Raw genomic sequence first — 19443 nt, 5'->3', positions numbered from 1 at the left:
TAAAGAGACAGGATTTGAACTCAGGTCCTCAGACACCAACAGCAATGCTCTTTCTAAGACTGTAGGCAGACTTGTTGTCAGTTACTTGTCAACCGGGCTCCATCCTAGGTGCTCCCAGAGTTATTGGCCCAGGAGGAGAGAGACAGACTGTTGGTTTTATATTTTGTTTTATTTTTTCACCACAAGAGTTACATTCCATTCTGTCATTTTTCTAGGAGGTTCTCCATGCCCAATTCATTCTTCCTTGTACAAATCATTTCTATAGTCCCATCTAGAGCGTGACTTTGCCTGTTCATTATATCCATCTCGGGTCTTAATTTGAAAACACCCAGGAAGTACTTGAAACCCTCTTTATCTTTTTTTTTTTTTAATAATTAATTTATTTATTTTGAGTTTTCAACATTCACTTCCGTTAGATTTTGAGTTCTAAATTTCCTCCCCTTCCCATGCTGGTGTGCAATCTGATACATGCTCTACTTAGACACTCATATTCAACATTTTCACGCTAGTCATGTTGTAAAGAAGAATTAGAACTGAGAGAAACTGTCAGGCAGAAAATACAAAACAACAAAAGAAAAGGAGAGCAGACAATCTGCTTCACTCTGAGTTCAGACTCCAGAGTTCTTTCTGTGTATGTGGGCAGCATTGTCCGTCATGAGTCCTTCTGATGTGTCTTAGATCCTGTCAGTGCAGAGAAAAGCCAAGTCTATCAGAGACAGACCATTCTTAAGGAACCAACTGTCTAGACACTGGGAGGCAGCTTAAAACAGTGAAGAGAGGACACAGATTCCAATAGCAGTGCTCTTGACAGCTCTGTGACTTGGAGCATCTCTCTGGGCCTTAGGCCCCTCATCTGTGAAATGGTCTTAAACTCCCTCTCTTCAGAGCTGCTTGAAAGTCTGCTGAGAGACTAGAGGTGACAGTGTTCTTAATTGGAGGGGGGAGGGCTGGTGGTAGTGGTCAAAGCTGCTGGCCTCCTCCTGCCTGAATCCTCTCTTGGCATCATAGACTGTCAGAGCTGGGAGGGAACCTAGAACAGAGATTGTCACAGCTAGGAGGGGGCTGAGAACAGGGGATGTCAGGGCTGGAGGGTTCTTAAGAGAACTTAGCATTTTAGAGGGAAGGAAACTGAGGCCTAGAGAGGATGAATTAGTGACAGTCAGGAATCCGAGCTCTTTCTATCACACTACCCCACTGCCCCGCTGTCTGGGCGGGCAGGTTGGTGAGTCATTCAGATTTCCATTTGCTGTGGCCTTGTTGGGTCCCAAATGGAGTCTGGAGCCTCTCTTGGGGCCTGGTGCTGGGGATCTGAGTCAGGCTTTTCCCTTCTCTGTCGATGTTTTCATAGAAGAGCCCCCATTGGAGGACTCACATGCTCCATGTGCTTCCAACAGGTATAAGAAGAACTTGAAAGCCCTTTATGTTGTGCATCCTACCAACTTCATCAAGATCCTGTGGACCATTTTCAGACCTTTCATTAGGTGTGTCTCCATCCCTGAGGCTTCGAGTTGGGCTGTTTGTGTTGGGATGTTGGGTAATGACAGTCCCCAAGAGAGGGTTTTCCCAAAGGCCGTCATGTCCTCATGTTTATGCTGTGTGTGACGGGCCCCAGCAGAAGTTAATGGTGCCACAGGTTGGCAGCAGAATGATTTTAGCGTCAGACATGGCCAGAGGAGTCCCGCATGGCTCCCTGGTGACCACAGCTGAAAATGGCTCTGTATGAATCACAAGAGAGAGCTTTATTCTGATTTTTGGACTCCTTAGCTGGGACAGCTACCACCTAGAGAAAACAGCCTTGAATTAAAATCCAGGAGACCTGGGTTCAAGTCCTGACTTCCAATTCCTTGCTTTATGACTTTGGGCAAGTCCCTTCCCCTTCCTGAGTTCCCACGGTCTTTCCCCTGGTCTTCCTTATGTGAATCTAGCTTCTTAATATGTCCTGCTTCTCTGCTATCCCTTTAATCAGTCCATTCATTCACCAACAAGCACTTATTAATCACTTTTTGTATGGCAGATGTGTGCTACACACCAAGGATAAAATGATGGGAAAAATGGAAATATTGCCTACCCTCAGGGGCCTTACATCAGGGAGATTCACACACACACACACACACACACACACTCCCACACACTCCCCCATATACTCACACACACATTCACACAACTCATACACATACACTCAAAATATACACACATTCACATACACATTCACACACATGCGTACAGTCATATACATACACTCATGTGCATACACGTGTGCACACACACACAGACACTCTGCTAGAAAGAGGCATGGCCAGGCCTGGAACCCAGAGGTCCTGATTTTTCTGATTCCTACACAGAGAGTGACTTGAAAACTTAAAAGTTAAGACAAAAGCAAGCTGAAGAAGTTGCTCCTTTCAGAAGTGGACTGGTCTTTTTCTCCAGGAGGAATGCTGGTGCGGGCAGTGAGGCCTAGTTAGATGCTGGATGGGCAAATGTTCCCATCTTGGCTGGAAGCCAGAGAGGAAATTTTTGGTCAGGTTTGGGATGGCCAAGGGGCCTCTGAGGGCTTGTTCTCAGAGTCTGTGATGCAGAAAGAATATTTGGAGTCAGAGGGCCTGGGTCCAAACCCTTACTCCCTGTGGGACCTTAGGCAGGTAATGACCCTCCCTGGGTCTCAGTTTCCCCTTCGAGCTGGCCTCTGAGGTCTCTCCCAGTTCTGGTCCCAGGTTTCCCTCCCCCGGGGCTGTTTGAGGGGGCTGGACTTGGAAAGGTCTGCAAACAACCTCTCTCTGGTGCTCCCTAAAAAGGCCTCTGGTGCCCTACCCAGACTTGCTGGGTTCCATTTCTTCCACTAGAGGGAGCCCGTGCCCACAAGTTGGCAGCTCCTGCAGTAAGCTAGTTAATGTATGTGTATAGGAGCAGGAGGTTTGAGGATTTCATGTTCTTCACTGATCATTTAGTAAGCTCTTGCTGCGTACAAGGAGAAAACAGTCTCCCTTCGGGAGTTTGTATGCCATTGGTTTTATCTTGTGGTTCGTGTCTGGGGTTGGAGGATCATAGACATAGAGCTGTAAAGACCCTCAGGGACCAGCTAGAGGGGGAAACTGAGACCTAGGGATAGTTACAGAACCAGGCCTGGGAGGGGACCTCAGAGACCAGCTACCCCAGTCATCCCCTTCATTTTACAGAAGGGGAAACTGAGGCTTGTCTTGATCCAAGTCATCTAGGTAGTCAGTTGGCAGAGCCAACCCCAGTCCCTGTAATCCTTGACAGCTGGGAAGTTACAGTGACAAATGTTTCCTGTGGGGGCAGCAGGGTATTTTTGGTTTTCTGTAGGATAGAGGCAGTGGGGAGGCCTTGATTGCCAGCCTCCTGCTCAGGCATGAGCCTCTCAGGTTCATCCCCCCCATCTCCTCCCTGTTGTGTGCTCCATCACCTGACCTAACCCAGCATCCTTCATTTGACCTCCCAGGTCTGAAGCCTCTAGGTCCTCCTGTCCTCTCCCCCTCCCAACCACCCTCTGTTGCTGCCAATTCCACCTCCCCATGGGGCCTCCAGGTATCCCAAGGAAGACCTCTTACCCCTCATCAGAGAGGCTGAAAAAGGATTCTCGACTCCAGGACAGGCTGGGCCAGGCAGGTGCCATCCTGCTCTGGGATTTTATCCCCATGTTCCAAAGGAAGAAACTGAGGCTCCAGAGGGAGGTGCCTTGTTGAAGCAGTCATGGACTCAGGCTCTGTCTTGTCCCTGCTGGGCCTCACTGGCCATGAGCACGTGGGTCCCTTGAGGGAAGGACTGGGCTCCCCTCCTTCCTCCCCCAACTGCTGGTACCTTCCTTTTTCATGTCACATCCCATCCACGTACCTATGCAACTTGTAGCTGTTTCCATATTGCCTGCCCCCCTAGACTGTATGTTCTTAGAGGGTAATTGTGCCTTTCTTTGCATCCCCAGGACCGGCACACAGTCAGTGCTTAATATAAATGCTAGTTGACTACCTGACCCCTAACATGCCCCTGTGGAGCCCAGCCAGTCTGAATAGGCCTGTCTGCTCTGAGGGTTCCAAGCATCAGACCTTGGTTTCCCAGGTCCTCATGCCCCTGGCTCCCCAGTGACCTATTCCCAGGGAGTGTAGATTTCCAGAGATTTTCTTTCTTTTTTTATTGTCCAAAATGTTTAAAGAACTAAAGATTTGCTCTCTTCCCCCATCAATTGATTACAATAAAAAAGTCTTAGAAAAATATGAATAACCAAAATATCAGAAAGAAATAAAATAGGTTAATAAGGCCTTTACAAAAGACTGGAAGACCCCACTCCCCTTTTTAGAAAAGAAGTGTGGTTTGTGAAAGTAGTATGTCCACACCACTGGTGAACTGCAGAAGCAGTCAAAGGCATTTAAGGTTTATATGAGTGGCAGGGAGAAATTATTCATTTTAAAACTCGGTTGATAAGAGAACTAACTCACTGTCTTATGTAAGGCAGTCCTTTTGATCTAAGATCAGGCCAAGGGCTTCTAGATGACAGAAAGTACAGATGCTCCTGGAAGATCTGGGTGCAAAATTCTGCCATTAAGAACAGGTCCACAAACAAGGAAAAAGGAAAATTGGCTAACACTGGCAGGAGGTCAAATCAAGTACAATACCCCCTTTCAAGGTGCAGCTTAGTGAGTCTTTACCTGGCTTTTGTGGGAAAGAGATCAAAAAGCCTCATAGGATGTCTGCAGAACAGTGCATCATGAAGGCAAACTCAAAGGACACAAACAGATTTAACACCTGTTTTCTTAAATGTTAGTAGTGCCCCCAGAAAAGGTAAAAGTCTTGTATCATCACTCTATAATTTAAGGGCTCTGTGAGCAAAATGATCTATTACCCTTCTAAAACACAAATTGTGTCCCTTTACCAGATAAGGGAGGGGGAGCATTCCTTGGGCAGTTGTCCAACAATATTCACATGGGTTTTTAGTCCCTTAGTGATCCCATCAATGGCTACTGCCACAGGACCATCCCTAGATGTACATTTGCTCACCAAAACACAAATGTTTTGGTACCCATTAAGATCCTACTCTTTTCCCCATTTTCTTTCACTCCATCAAAGACTCTCATATTTGGAACTAAACCTTGGATGCAAACCTGGGGAATTCCTTATTGCTCCCATGAGATTTGTTTTCTCTATTCTCTGAGAGGCTCTGCATCCCCTGGTCTTGTGTAGTCCTAGTTGTTTCTAGAAGTCAAGTTTGAGCAGCAAGCTACATGAAAATCTTCACATAAATCATCAATCCCTCCCTTCCTTGCCACATCTCAACTTGTACTAATTAGAAACTATAAACCTTGACACCTTAACATAAGAGATTCTAGTCCGAAGATACTGGTATTAGTTTGCTTTAGTAGAAAGAGATGCTGGATTTGCCACCTGGTGGATTGAGGACTTTGTTGTGGGAGCAAGGCTGGGGCCCAACCTGGGCTCATGGTTATCAGTCTTGAGTTTAGACTCAGTTTCCTTGTCTTGTTCCTACTTTCCTTTGTCACATTTCTCATCATGTCCTTCTCTTGAAGATTGTCTATTCTCTGTACCTTTGAGTTGCAATTTTGTGTCCTCACCTTCACATAAGACAATATGATCTTTGGGGTTGTTTGAGTGTGCTAAGGGTGCAGTAATGGTGACTGGAGACCCAAAGATGTCACTGGTCTTCTCATCAGGGGGATTCAAATGATATAAAGCCTGCATAGGAGTGAGCTCTTCAAAGATACCACTTCCTTTGCCTCCTGGAGGATTTGACCTTCTGGGTGTATTCTGAGGTTCTTCAGAGGCTCCAAAGATGTTAGATGTCATTCTATTTGGTCTACGTGAAGGAATACCTTCTTCTGGAGTTCCAAAGAGATTGCTTGAGTCTCCTCCAGAGGTTTCATTACACTGGAGCTTGGCTTGCTGCCTTTGTTCTCCCATCCCTGGAACGTGTTGGCAGTGACTGAGGCAGCGGTGGTGGTTGTGGCAGCTGGAGCGGGAGCATCAGCAGCAGAGGCAGCAGCGCCCAGAGATTTTCAAAGAGAGTTTTTGGTTTGGTTTTGCTGAAATGAGAACATCAGGGAGTTTGGCTGTGAGAAGGCAGCCCTTCTGCCTCTGACCATGTTGGTGCCCTTCCTGTGGCTAACACTGGAGGTCCAGAAACCCCAGCTGTGGCCATTTCTGGCAGTATGAATTTAGACAAGTCTCTTCCCCTCTTCAAGTCTCAGTTTCTTCCTCTGTAAAATGGGATCAGTAGTGGTAGTGGCTTTTCATTTAGGCCATTGAGAGGACAAGAAGCTCCTGGTCTTGTCGGGATTTGGGTTGGACAAGATACAAAAGCTTGAGCTGACCTGTCCTCCCTCAGCCATCCTCTCCCCAGTTCCCCAATAGGGCCACTTCTTAACTGAACCTTTTCTTCTTTAGCCACAAGTTTGGGGAAAAGGTTACATATTTCAACTAAGTTGAAAGTGAGTTGAGGGAGCATCTCAAGTGTGACCAGCTGATGATCCCTCCAGAGGTCATTCGGTGAGTTGGAGAAATGACAGGGGGAAACATGGATGATGATGGCTATGATGTGGTAATGATGACAGGGATGTGATGATGATGGTGATGATGGTGATGAAGGTGACGATGTGGTGATGATGGTGGGCATGGTAATCATGATGATGATGATGGTACTGGGGGAAGCACATGCGAGTTCAGTTAGAGTCAGAGCCAGAGCTAAGAGTGTACAAGACTGTCATCAGCCAAGGGCATAGTATATGTTGGGGGGAGCTCCTCATTCACCAGTGGCAGGAAGCTCCACTCACCAGGTCAGTCATGGAGGTGTGTGTCTGGGGGTCAGGGGCACACTACTCAAAGTAACTCTTGGCTTGGAGAACACACTTTTCAGAGCCTGTCCAAGGTACACAGAAGGAGCACTGGCCTCACTCTAGAGATGGAGGCTTGTCATTCCAGCCCCCAGAGGACCTTTCTATGTGGCCTTGGGCCAGTCCCTGCCTCTCTCTCAGCCTCATTTTCCTCAGCTTCTAAATGGGAGCCTTGATCTCAAGGATTTCCATTTCAAATCAACAAGCATTTATTAAGCACCTACTGTGTACATGGTCCATGCTAGGTCCTGGGGAGAGAAAACAAAGGTAGGGGGAGGGAGTACCTGCTTTTGAGGAATTTAATCCTGTGGGGCTTTGTGGGTGAGAACCTGAATACAGATTAAGTAGACATATTAGGAACCCAGGTGGAAGGGACATCAGAGATCATCACATCCAACTCCCTCCTTTTATGGATAAACTGAGACCTAGAGTTGAGAGCATGACTACAAAGTATCTGAGGCACAATTTGAACCCAGGTCCCTTAATTTCAGAGTTAGTGTTTTTTTTCCAGTACTTCACATTGCCTCCATGAAGAGATAGAATAAATTTGAAGACCTTTGGGGGACCTTTACAACTCAGGGAATCAGGAAAAGCCCTTGTGGGATGTGGCCTTGGAACTTTGCCTTGAAGGAAGCTGAGGACTCTGGGAGGCCATTCCTGGGAGGGCATTCCAGGCATGGGGACCAGCCTGAGCAAAAGCATGGAGACTGGAGATGGTGAACTCCAAGTGCCTGCCTAGCTCTCATATTCTGTGAGTCTAAGACATTAGAGCTCCTGGGAACCTTGGGAACACTTCACTGCTTCTCAAGGGAGGGGCCTTGTGGCTGTCAGTGGCACTGTCAGTGACATGTATTTGTTGTGTCCACAGACATGATGAAAAGCTGCAGAGTATAAGGCTGGGCTGCCCACCGCCCTTGCTGAAGATGCTGCCACCATGCCCTCTACTGCCCACCCAGCAGTTTGGTGTTAGCCTGAAATAGTAAGCAAAAGGGTTGTTCATTTCTCTTATTTCTCACATATTTCTGAATGTTTGTGAATCCGAGGACAAATCGGAGGTGGGCTTTTGGACTTCACCATTTCCAGGAATTTGTCTTCCCTGATTACCACCACTCCCCCCACCCCCCTGCTGCATGAGTCATGTGACATCCTTCCTGGATGCAAGCTGTCTGGGCTGGTACTTTCTTCCTTTACTTGACTAAAAGCTCCCTGAAGACAGGGTTCTGACACCTGCTGTAAGCTAAAGTTTTGAGCAAGGAACTTCCATTCTGTGAGTGAGACTGTCCCATATGGCCCATATGAAGGTCTTGTGAGTAACTTTCACCAGTCCCATTGCCTCAGTGGGTTTCAGTCTCCTTATTTCTAAAATGGGTCTGTTGATAATCCCACTCCCCACCTGAGGAGTGACTTGGCAGAAACAGACCTTAGACCTCTCAGCATGGGGCTCTGCTCATAGTAGGGGCTTAATAAATGTTTGAAGAATTACTAGTACTTGGCTTGTCATGTGGTAGAAGCTTAATAAATGCTTGGTATTTGGTTGGATAATTAAAGTAGGTGGTACTGTATGGACTGTATATGCATGCATGTACCCATGCTTATATACATGTGAATGGCACATTGGAAAGAGCACAGGACTGAAAGGCAGGCAAAAGAACAGGTTAGGTTACATGCCAAGAATGCCTTCCTGATAGGGAGCTGTCCCAGCATGGCCCAGGCTGCCCGGGGAGATTGGTGGTTCCCCATCCCTGGAGCTCCCTCATGAGAAGCTGACCAGTCCCTGGTCAGCCGTACCTTGGGTCCACAGCCCTTGTTTTTACCTTGATGCCTTTCTCACTATGTCTCCCTCTCCTCTTCTCCCTCTCCTAACAAAAAAGAAATGGGAGAGTTATGGTCCACATCCAATGTGGCTGAAAGGATTGGGGGCCTTCTCTCTGGCTCTGCCAGCATGCATTTCCATTGTCTTGTGGGCATCATCCCCTACCAACGTCCACATCATCCTAGTCAGAGTATGGATCAGATTTTGAGTCTATGTCCTTTATTCTCCAACAGTTCATGGAGAGTCAACTTTATTAGGCAGAGCTCTGGCCATTCACTCCTCCACTCAGATATCTTCAGTAGTTCCCTCCTGCCTGCCAAGTGATCTCCCACTGCCTGGTCTCTGAGGCCCTCCACCCCACACTGGCCAGCAACCATTTGTTAAGCACCTTCTAGGCACCAACTCTCCTCTGTTAGACTGTGAGCTCCTTCAGAGCAATCACTGTCTTTTGCCTTTCTTTGAATCCTCAGCCCTTAAAAGGATTCATGGCACATAGAAAGTACTTAAATGTTTACTGATGGGTGAGTGGAGTCTAATAAATACTTTATATAGAAGATAAACCAGAAACAGACAGATTGAAGGTATTAGAATTAAGAGGGTTGGAAAATGCTTCTTGTAGAGAATGAGATTTTAGTTGGAATTTAAAGGAAATCAGGGAACCCAGAAGTCAAATGAGGAGGGAGAGCATTCCAGGAATGGGAGGTGGTCAGAGAAAATGCCCACAGTTGGAGGGTCTTGGTCATGGGACAGCCAGGAGGCCAGGTCATTGGATGGGAGGCATATAATGGGGAGGCAGGTGTGAAAAGACTGGGAGGATGGCAAGGAGGCAGTTTATAAAGGGATATGAAGGCCAAACTGGGTTTTGTATTTGATTTGTGTGGGTTTGGTTTTTATCCTGTAATTTTGCTGAAGTTATTTATTGTACCAATTAGTTTTTCAGTTAACTCTCTAAGATTCTCTAAACCACTATATCATCTGCAAAAAGTGATAAGGTTGTTTCCTTATGTCCTATGCTTATTCCTGCAATTTTTTCTTGTCTTTTTGTTGTAGGTGGCATTTCTAGCACCATATTGAATGGTAATGGTGACAATTGACACCCTTATTTTATTCCTGATCTTATTAGAAAGATCTCTAGTTCATCGACATTATAGATAATACTGATTCTTAATTTTAGATAGATGCTACTTATTATCTTAAAGAAAAGCTTCATTTATTCCTATGCTTTGTAGTGTTTTGTTTTGGGTTTTTTTAAAAATAGGAATGGAGGTTAAAGTTTGTGAAGAAAGCTTTTCCTGTAACTATTGATATAATGATTTTGGTGTTTTTATTATTAACATGATAAATTATGTTAATAGCTTTCCTAATATTGAAGCAGGCCTGCATTCCTGGTATAAATTCCAACCTGGTCTTCGTGTAGTCTCTTCCATTATTTTATTTTTTTTCAATTTATTCATTTATTTTTAGTTTTCAACATTTATTTCCACAAGATTTTGAGTTTCAAATTTTCTCCCCATCTCTCCCCTCCCCCCACCCCAAAACACTGTGCATTCTGATTACTGCTTCCACCAATCTACCCTCCCTTCTATCACACCCCCTCCTTTCCCTTATCCCCATCTTCTCTCTTTTCTTTTAGGGCAAGATAGATTTCTATACTGCATTACCTGTATTTCTTATTTCCCAGTTACATGCAAAAACAATTCTCAACATTTGTTCCTAAAACTTTGAGTTCTAACTTCTCTCCCTTCCTCCCTTCCAATATAGGCTATATATGTGTAGTTTTGCTAAAGACTTCCATAATAGTCATGTTGTGAAAGACTAACTATATTTCCCTCCATCCTATCCTGCCCCCCCCAATTTATTCTATTCTCTCTTTTGAACTTATCCCTTCCAAAAAGTGTTTACTTCTAATTACCCCCCTCCTCTCATTTGCCATCCCTTCTATCATCCCCCCACCCCACTTATCCTCTTCTTCCCTACTTTCCTGTAGTGTAAGATAGATTTTTCTCTTTCTTTTTTTTAAAGCCAAAGAAAACAAAGTTTATTAAAGATTCGCCAAATTGGGTTGGCTCTTAAGGAGCCTAAGCATTTGTAATGCTTGTATTCACAAGCAGGCCAGATAGAATCTCAGCTAGACAGAGTCTGAGCTGGATTGCATCTGAGCGCCTTCATAGAGGCAAGATGGAACTTAAATACAGAAAAGACTATAGGAGGGATGGGGGCGGGGGGCTCTGGTAGTATAGAGTGATGGGAGAAGGGGTGTAGGGAGGGTCCTGAGAAAAAGTTCTAAAAGGGAATCCCAGGAGAATCAAAGGCTGGAAGCAACTGGAGGCAATCAAGAGACATCAGACGAGGGGGTGCCTAGGTGGGAAGCAGGTGGGGCAATCAAGAGGTAACAGACAATGGCCAAGATTTGAGTACAAAAAGCCAGGTTCTGTGGGGAGATACAAGGAGAGCTCAATTTGAGTATGAAAAGCCAGGTTAAGTGAGGAGATTCCAGGGGAGCTCAAGGAAGTTCCCAGAGTCTGAACCCCATCATTCCCCCCTCAAACAGATTGTACCCAAATTCTTTTGGGGTCAAGGGCGAAGGTCTCAGCTTTTGAAACTTCTTCCTGCTGGCAAGGGGCATAGAGCTGTCCCTGACTTGATGGGTCCTATTCAAGGGATCAGACTTCAGAACCTGGGTGGTGCCAGGTTCAGTGGGCTGGAGACCTTGGATTCATTTGGAAGTTGGTATGTAGCCTGGGTTGTCATCTGGAAGTTGACACTCTTTATTTTTGCCCAGGGCTTGGCGAGAGAGGTGGAAAAAGTGAGAACGCTGCCAGCACCCAGGCTTTCCTGTTGTTCTAGGTCTTGAGAAGACTGGAGAAGACTCCCTTTTGGGGAGGGATAAGACTGGGGCGGCTTCACCACTTTTCCAACCTGAGGGACAACCTTTCCTCCAATGTCCCTCTTGGTCACATAGGCATGGTTCCACAGGCGTTGGTTTCTGGGGCTCCCTCTGGGGGGACACCCTGGAGGGGCACTCTTTGGATCAATGGCCCTCCTTGTGGCAACCAAAGCAGGTTTCCCCACTGCCCAAGTAGCCAGCCTTCCTCCAAGGGGGCGCCCTGGAGGAGTGCTCCCTGGGTCTTTTCCTGGCCAAGGTGGCAGCCAAGAATTGAGCATGCTCCCTGGCCCTGGCTCCTTCGTTCTCTTTCCTCTGCTGCAACTAGAGCTCTGTTGTTAAAGACTCTGAAAGCCGTCTCCGGTGATTGGGCCTGAGGTGTTTGGGGTCCCATTGCCAATTTCTGCAGTTTCCTCCTAATATCGGGGGCAGACTGATTAATAAAATACATGCTAAGGATTGCTGCCCCTTCTGTGGAGTCAGGATCCACATTTGTATGCTTTTTAATAGCTTCTACTAGCCAGTCCTGAAAAAGGGCAGGGTTTTCCTCTTGTCCCTGAATAATTTCCCAAATTTTTTGAAAATTTACTTGTTTTTGAAATGCAGTTTTTAGGCCTTCTAACAGGCAAATTAGCATAAGGTCTCTCTTTCCTCTATCCTCACTCTTTTGATAATCCCATCCTGGGTCACTAGTGGGAGCAGCAGCTGCTTCTGGGGGGTATTTTATGGGATTATTGCTAGCCATACAATCCCCAAACTTTTGGGCATGCTCCCAAATTCTCCCCTTCTCCTCAACTGTACAACAGACAGAGAAAAGAATGTGCAAATTCTTCCAAGAAAGTTCAAATTGTAGGAATATGTCCCTAAAACCCTCAGTAAACCTAGTGGGGTCTTCCGAGTATCTCCCTAGTTTCTCTTTAATCTGGGTGAGATCCAAAAGAGAGAGCGGAACATGCACCGTGGTTGTCCCACTGGATGGGATAGGCACTTGTCTCAAGGGAAACAGTCCAGACAGCTCAATGGGGCAGGGGCTTGTGGAGGGAGATAGGAAGTGCCACTTCTTGTGAGGGAGGGGCTGAGGAATGCCTGCTGAACTGGATTAGTCTGCAGGGCCAGGGGATCTGGGTGGCAAGGGGTAAGATCCGCTGGTATCTGAGGAAGAGTAGGGATCAAAGGGGGAGATGCCCCAGAGAATGCCATGGGAGCAGGGCCTAAGGCCTGAGTGAATATTGCTCCAGCAAGAGGGGCTGCAGAGGGAGGCACTCCAGCAAGATCTGTAGTTGGGGCCTGAGAGGGAGTTGCCCGGGGGGGAGGGGCATAGGAGGAAATATAGGATAGGTAAATGAGGTAGGAATTGAGGGGGGTTGGGGTGAAGGAAAGGTTGGGGTAAAAGTGGCTGAAGGGGAGGTAGAAGGACATAGGGAAAGTAGGGGAAACAGTAGGAGGTTGGGGAGCTGGAGGAGGGCTCAGGAAGGATTGGGGAGGGGGGGGTTAGGATGGCGGTAACGGAAGTAGAGAAGGAGGTGAGATCAAGACGTTAGGAGCCATAAACAGGGGGTCATCCAAAACATCCAGTTCACCCCCATTTCCCTTTTGTGGGCCGGCTCTAGCTACAAGCATTTTACAATCTTTTCTGAGAATGGGGTCCTGAGAGAGTTTGACAAAGGCCCTTATGTAAGGTATTTCTATCCATTTTTCCTTTTGGAGACAATATAATTCTAACTGAAAAAGAATATTGCATTGTAAGGTCCCGAACGTGGGCCACCCTTCATTGTTTTCCAGGTGATACTGAGGCCAAAGTGTGTTGCAAAAGAATACCAACTTTTTCTTTTTAAGTTCTTTAGAGAAGCTAAATTTTTTCCAATTTTGTAAAAGACAGCCTGAAGGCGAATTCTTTGGAATTGATGAATTTTGACCCATTTCTTGGTGTGGGCCTAGAAGTCCCTTCCTCCTTAAAGGAGGATGTGGAAGTAAACCTTGAGAAAAAAAAGAAAAAAATAACTGAGTTTTCCCTGATTTCCTTGCATCCAGGAAATCCAGAGAATTGGGCACCCATTTAACAGATGTTTCTCTAACCTCCTAGTGCCCAGAAAGTTCAGAGAATTGTGCTTTGGAGGATATGCCCAGGTGCACTGCCTCAAACACAGCCACTGGACCAACAACCTGAGTCTCTAACTCTCTAGTGCCCAGAAAGTTCAGAGACTTAGGCACACACTAAAAAAGTAACCAAATTTTCCCTGATCTCCTTGCGCCCAAGAAATCCAGAGAATTGGGCACCCACTTTTGGAGGATATGCCCAGGTCCACTGCCTCAAACACAACCACTGGATGGACAACATGAGTCTCTAACTCCCTCGTGCCCAGGAAGTTCAGAGACTTTGCCTGATACTGGGACTTGAAGCCAGGTCCAAAAATCTGCTTCTAAGGTTCTTGGAGAGTGAGAAGGGGATAGGGAAAGGAGAAGGCTTACATACCTTTTAGTTTTAGCAGAAGAAATTGAGATTAGCAGCTTTTCCGGGTCAGGGAACCATAAATGACGAGGTTCAGGGGTGATGGGGACCCCAAAATGCCGACAGTCTGGGTTGTGCTCAAATGAATTCGACTGCAGCCTTCTTAAAGCCAAAGAAAACAAAGTTTATTAAAAATTCACCCAATTGGGTTGGCTCTTAAGGAGCCAAAGCATTTGTAACACTTGTATTTTTTTTATTAATTTGTTTACCATTTAAAATTCATTTTCCCAAAATTTTGGGTTCCAAATTTTCTCCCCATTTGTCCCCTCCCCCCACCCCAGAACACCAAGCATTCTAATTGCCCCTATCACCAATCTGCCCTCTCTTCTATCATCCCTCCCTTCCCTTGTCCCCATCTTCTCTTTTGTCCTGTAGGACCAGGTAACATTCTATACCCCATTGCCTGTATTTCTTATTTCCTAGTTGTATGCAACAACAATACTCAACAGTTGTTCCTAAAACTTTGAGTTCCAACTTCTCTTCATCCCTCCCTCCCCACCCATTCCCTTTGGAAGGCAAGCAATTCAATATAGGCCATATCTGTGTAGTTTGGCAAATGACTTCCATAATAGTCATGTTCTGTAAGACTAACTATATTTCCCTCCATCCTGTCCTGCCCCCCATTGCTTCTATTCTTTCTTTGGAACCTGTCCCTCCCCAAGTGTTGACTTCAAATTGCTCCTTCCTCCCATTGCCCTCCCTTCCATCATCCCCGCCACCCTGCTTAACCTCTTCTCCCCCACTTTCCTGTATTGTAAGATAGGTTTTCATATCAAAATGAGTGTGTATTTTATTCTTTCCTTTAGTCGAATGTGATGAGAGTAAACTTCATGTTTTTCTCTCACCTCCCCTCTTTTTCCCTCCACTAAAAAGTCTTATGCTTGCCTCTTTTATGAGAAATAATTTGCCCCATTCCATTTCTCCCTTTCTCCTCCCAATATATTTCTCACCACTTAATTTCATTTTTTTAAGATAAGATCCCATCCTATTCAATTCACTCTGTGCTCTGTGTGTGTGTGTGTGTGTGTGTGTGTGTGTGTAATCCCACCCAGTACCCAGATACTGAAAAGTTTCAGGAGTTACAAATATTGTCTTTCCATGTAGGAATGTAAACAGTTCAACTTTAGTAAGTCCCTTATGACTTCTCTTTGCTGTTTGCCTTTTCATGCTTCTCTTGATTCTTGTGTTTGAAAGTCAAATTTTCTTTTCAACTCTGGTCTTTTCATCAAGAATTCTTGAAAGTCCTCTATTTCATTGAAAGACCATTTTTTTCTACTCAGTTTTGCTGGGTAGATGATTCTTGGTTTTAGTCCTAGTTCCTTTGACTTCTGGAATATCCTATTCCATGCCCTTCAATCCCTTAACATAGAAGCTGCTAGATCTTGTGTTATCCTGATTGTATTTCTACAATACTTGAGTTGTTTCTTTCTAACTGCTTGCAATATTTTCTCCTTGACCAGGGAACTCTGGAATTTGGCCACAATGTTCCTAGGAGTTTCTCTTTTAGGATCTCTTTCAGGCGGTGTTCTGTGGATTCCTTGAAGACTTATTTTGCCCTCTGGTTCTAGAATCTCAGGGCAGTTTTCCTTGATAATTTCATGAAGGATGATGTGTAGGCTCTTTTTTTGATCATGGCTTTCAGGTAGTCCCATAATTTTTAAATTGTCTCTCCTGGACCTATTTTCCAGGTCAGTTGTTTTTCCAATGAGATATTTCACATTATCTTCCATTTTTTCATTCTTTTGGTTTTGTTTTGTGATTTCTTGGTTTCTCATAAAGTCATTAACCTCCATCTGTTCCATTCTAATTTTGAAAGAACTATTTTCTTCAGTGAGCTTTTGAACCTCCTTTTCCATTTGGCTAATTCTGCTTTTGAAAGCATTCTTCTCCTCATTGGCTTTTTGAACCTCTTTTGCCAATTGAGTTAGCCTACTTTTCAAGGTGTTACTTTCTTCAGCATTTTTTTGGGTCTCCTTTAGCAAGGTGTTGACCTGCTTTTCATGCTTTTCTTGCATCTCTCTCATTTCTCTTCCCAGTTTTTCCTCCACCTCTCTAACTTAATTTTCAAAATCCTTTTTGAGCTCTTTCATGGCCTGAGCCCATGGAATATTTCTTTTGGATGTTTGGGATGCAGAAGCCTTGATTTCTACATCTTTCCCTGATGGTAAGCATTGTTCTTCCTCATCAGAAAGGAAGGGAGGAGATATCTGTTCACCAAGAAAGTAACCTTCTATGGTCCTATTTTTTTTCCCTTTTCTGGGCATTTTCCCAGCCAGTGACTTGACTTCTGAGTATTCTCTTCACACCCACCTGGCCTCCAGATCCACCCAGCCAGTGCTTGGGGTCTGAGATTCAAATGCTGCTTCCCAGCCTCAGGGCTTTGGGTGGGGGCAGGGCTGCTATTCAGTGTGAGATTAAGTTCAGATGCTCAGGTGGGGGCAGGGCCACCACACGGGACTCAGTTCCCTCAGGGGGTTTATGAGGAGACCTTCAACAATGGATCCAAGCTCCTGCCTGCTTTGGGAGCCCCTGTCTGCTGCTGCCCCTGCTGCTGCCTCCCGAGGGGGCCCGAGCCACGGGGACACCCCACTCCCCTCTTGGCCACCCAAAAAGACTCTCTCACTGACTCTTGTCACATGTGGGTGGAGGGACCTGCGCAGCTGCTGGAGATTCTGTCCCTGAAGCCTGCTCAAATCTGCTTGTCTCGGTGCTGTGAGGCCAAGGCAGGGCTGGGCTCTGCTCTGGGTCGAGTGCACAACGGACCTTTGGTCAGTTTTTCAGGGCTCTCTGGAACAGAAATCTCCTCCACTCTGCTTTTCTGTGGCTTCTGCTGCTCCAGAATTTGTTGGGAGTTCTTCTTTACAGGTAATTTATGGGCTGTGGGTTTGGACTAGCATATGTGTATCTTTCTACTCCGCCATCTTGGCTCCTCCCCCCCACCCCATCCCCCCACCCCCGTAACACTTGTATTCACAAGAGGGAGCTGGATTGCATCTGAGACATAAGATTTTCATACCAAATTGAGTGTACATGTTATTCCCTCCTTAAGCCAAATGTGATGAGAGTAAGCTTCACTTTTTCCCTCTCACCTCCTCTTTTCCCCCTCCATTGAAAAAGCTTTTTCTTTCCTTTTTTATGAGAGATTATTTGCCCCGTTCTGTTTCTCCCTTTCTCCTTCAAATATATTCCTCTCTCACCCCTTATTTTTATTTTCTTGCATATCGTTCCTTCCTATTCAACTCATCCTGTGCTCTCTCTCTCTCTCTCTCTGTATGTATGTGTGTATATATATATATATATATATATATATATATATATATATATATATATATATATATATATATATATATATATATATGTATGGGGTGTGTGTGTGTGTGTGTGTGTGTAATCCCTCCAACTATCCAAATACTGAGAAAAGTTTCAAGAGTTACAAATATAATCTTTCCATGTAGGAATGTAAACAGTTCAGCTTTAGTAAGTCCCTTATGATTTCTCTTTCCTGTTTTCAGGAAAGCATGCTTCTTTTTGTGCTTCTCTTGATTGTTGTGTTTGAAAGTCAAATATTCCATTCAGCTCTGGTCTTTTCATCAAGAATGCATGAAAGTTGTTTATTTCATTGAATTTTTTCCCTTGAAGTATTATACTCAGTTTTGCTGAGTAAGTGATTCTTGGTTTTAATCCTAGTTCCTTTGACTTCTGGAATATCCTATTCCAGGCCCTTTGATCCGTTAATGTAGAAGCTGCCAGATTCTGTGTTATCCTGATCATATTTCCACAATACTCAAATTGTTTCTTTCTGGCTGCTTGCAATATTTTCTCCTTGACCTGTAAACTCTGGAATTTGGCTACAACATTCCTAGGAGTTTTTCTTTGGGGATCTCTTTTAGGAGGTGATTGGTGGATTCTTTCAATATTTATTTTACCCTCTGGTTTCAGAATATCAGGGCAGTTTTCCTTGATAATTCCATGAAAGATGATATCTAGTCTCTTTTTTTGTGCCATAATTTTTAAATTGTCTCTCCTGGATCTATTTTCCAGATCAATTGTTTTTCCAATGAGATATTTCACATTGTCTTCTATTTTTTTTTCATTCCTTTGGTTTTCTTATGTAATTTCTTGGTTTTTCATAAAGTCATTAACTTCCATTTGCTCCATTCTAATTTTTAAAGAACTATTTTCTTCAGTGAGCTTTTGAACCTCCTTTTCCATTTGACTAATTCTGCTCTTTAAAGTATTCTTCTCCTCATTGGCTCTTTGGGCCTCTTTTGCCATTTGAGTTAGTCTATTTTTAAAGGTGTTAATTTCTTCGGCATTTTTTTTGAGTCTCCTTTAGCAAGCTGTTGACTCACTTTTCATGGTTTTTTTGAATCACTCTCATTTCTTTTCCCAGTTTTTCCTCCACCTCTCTTACTTGATTTTCAAAATATGGTCTTCCATGGCCTAAGAGCATTACATATTTATTTTGGAGGTTTTGGATGCAGAATCCTTGACTTTTAGGTCTTCCTCTGATTGTATGCATTGTTCCTCCTCATCCAAAAGGATGGAAGAAAAATACCTGCTCACCGAGAAAGTAACCTTCTGTTGTCTTATTCTTTTTCCCTTTTGGGGGCATTTTCACAGCCAGTTACTTGAGTTTTGAGTTCTTTGTCAAGAGGAGGGTATACTCAGGGGACTCGTAAGTTCTCAGTTCCTCCAAGGTGGCACAATCAAGGGAGAGGATTTTACTCCTCTCCTGGCCTGTGCTCTGAGCAGGATTCCCTCTCCAGAGCCTCCACCACATCAGCCAGCATTCCTCCTCACTGCAGGGCCATCACTCAGGGCTGAGATGCAGATCAGGTGCTCAATTCCCCCAGGGTCTTTAGGCCAGTGCTCCAACAATAAAAGCTGCTGCTGGCTGGGGCCCTTCTCCTCCAGGTGAAAGAGCTTTGGTGTGTGTAAGTTGAGGAATATGGAACCCACAACTGCTGCAGATGGTGCCTTGAAGCCTGCAGCATGAACCAAGGCTAGGCTGTACTCTGCTCTGTACCCAGTGCAATAGACCTTTCCTGTTGGCCTTCTGGGCTGCCTTAGGCTGGAAATCTCTTTCACTGTCATTTTGTGGCTTCTGCTGCTCTAGAATTTGTTTACAGTCATTTTTTACGGGTATTTTGTGGGCTGTCAGAGGAGAGCTTCTAAAGTTGCGTCCTTCTACTCCACCATCTTGGCTCCATCCCCTCCCCCCTCATTGTTTTATTTAAGATTTTTGCATCAGTATTTTTTAGCAATATTGGTCTACGTTTTCCTTCTCTTGTTTGAGTCTCCCTGGTTTAGACATCAAGGCCATATTTATGTGGTAGAAGGAATTTGGCAGGATCCCTTCTTTTTCTCCCCCCCCCCCCAG

The 19443-nt window shown here is 45.0% G+C and overlaps 1 protein-coding gene and 1 pseudogene across 1 annotated transcript in view; one reads left to right on the top strand and one right to left on the bottom strand.

Moving 5' to 3' along the window:
* The window catches only part of LOC140532119 (uncharacterized), a 76123-nt gene that overhangs the window by 46944 nt on the left and 9736 nt on the right, over positions 1 to 19443 (top strand). The window contains 3 exon segments of the mRNA XM_072650661.1: positions 1395 to 1481; positions 6409 to 6510; positions 7723 to 7833. Of these exon segments, the coding sequence (XP_072506762.1) occupies positions 1395 to 1481; positions 6409 to 6510; positions 7723 to 7833 (300 nt within the window).
* On the bottom strand, positions 5363 to 5888 carry LOC140496626 (jupiter microtubule associated homolog 2 pseudogene; annotated as a pseudogene).

The sequence above is a fragment of the Notamacropus eugenii genome, chromosome 3 (genome assembly GCF_028372415.1).
Source record: "Notamacropus eugenii isolate mMacEug1 chromosome 3, mMacEug1.pri_v2, whole genome shotgun sequence".
Classification (NCBI taxonomy): domain Eukaryota; kingdom Metazoa; phylum Chordata; class Mammalia; order Diprotodontia; family Macropodidae; genus Notamacropus; species Notamacropus eugenii.
This window is presented reverse-complemented; position numbering and strand designations above follow the sequence as displayed.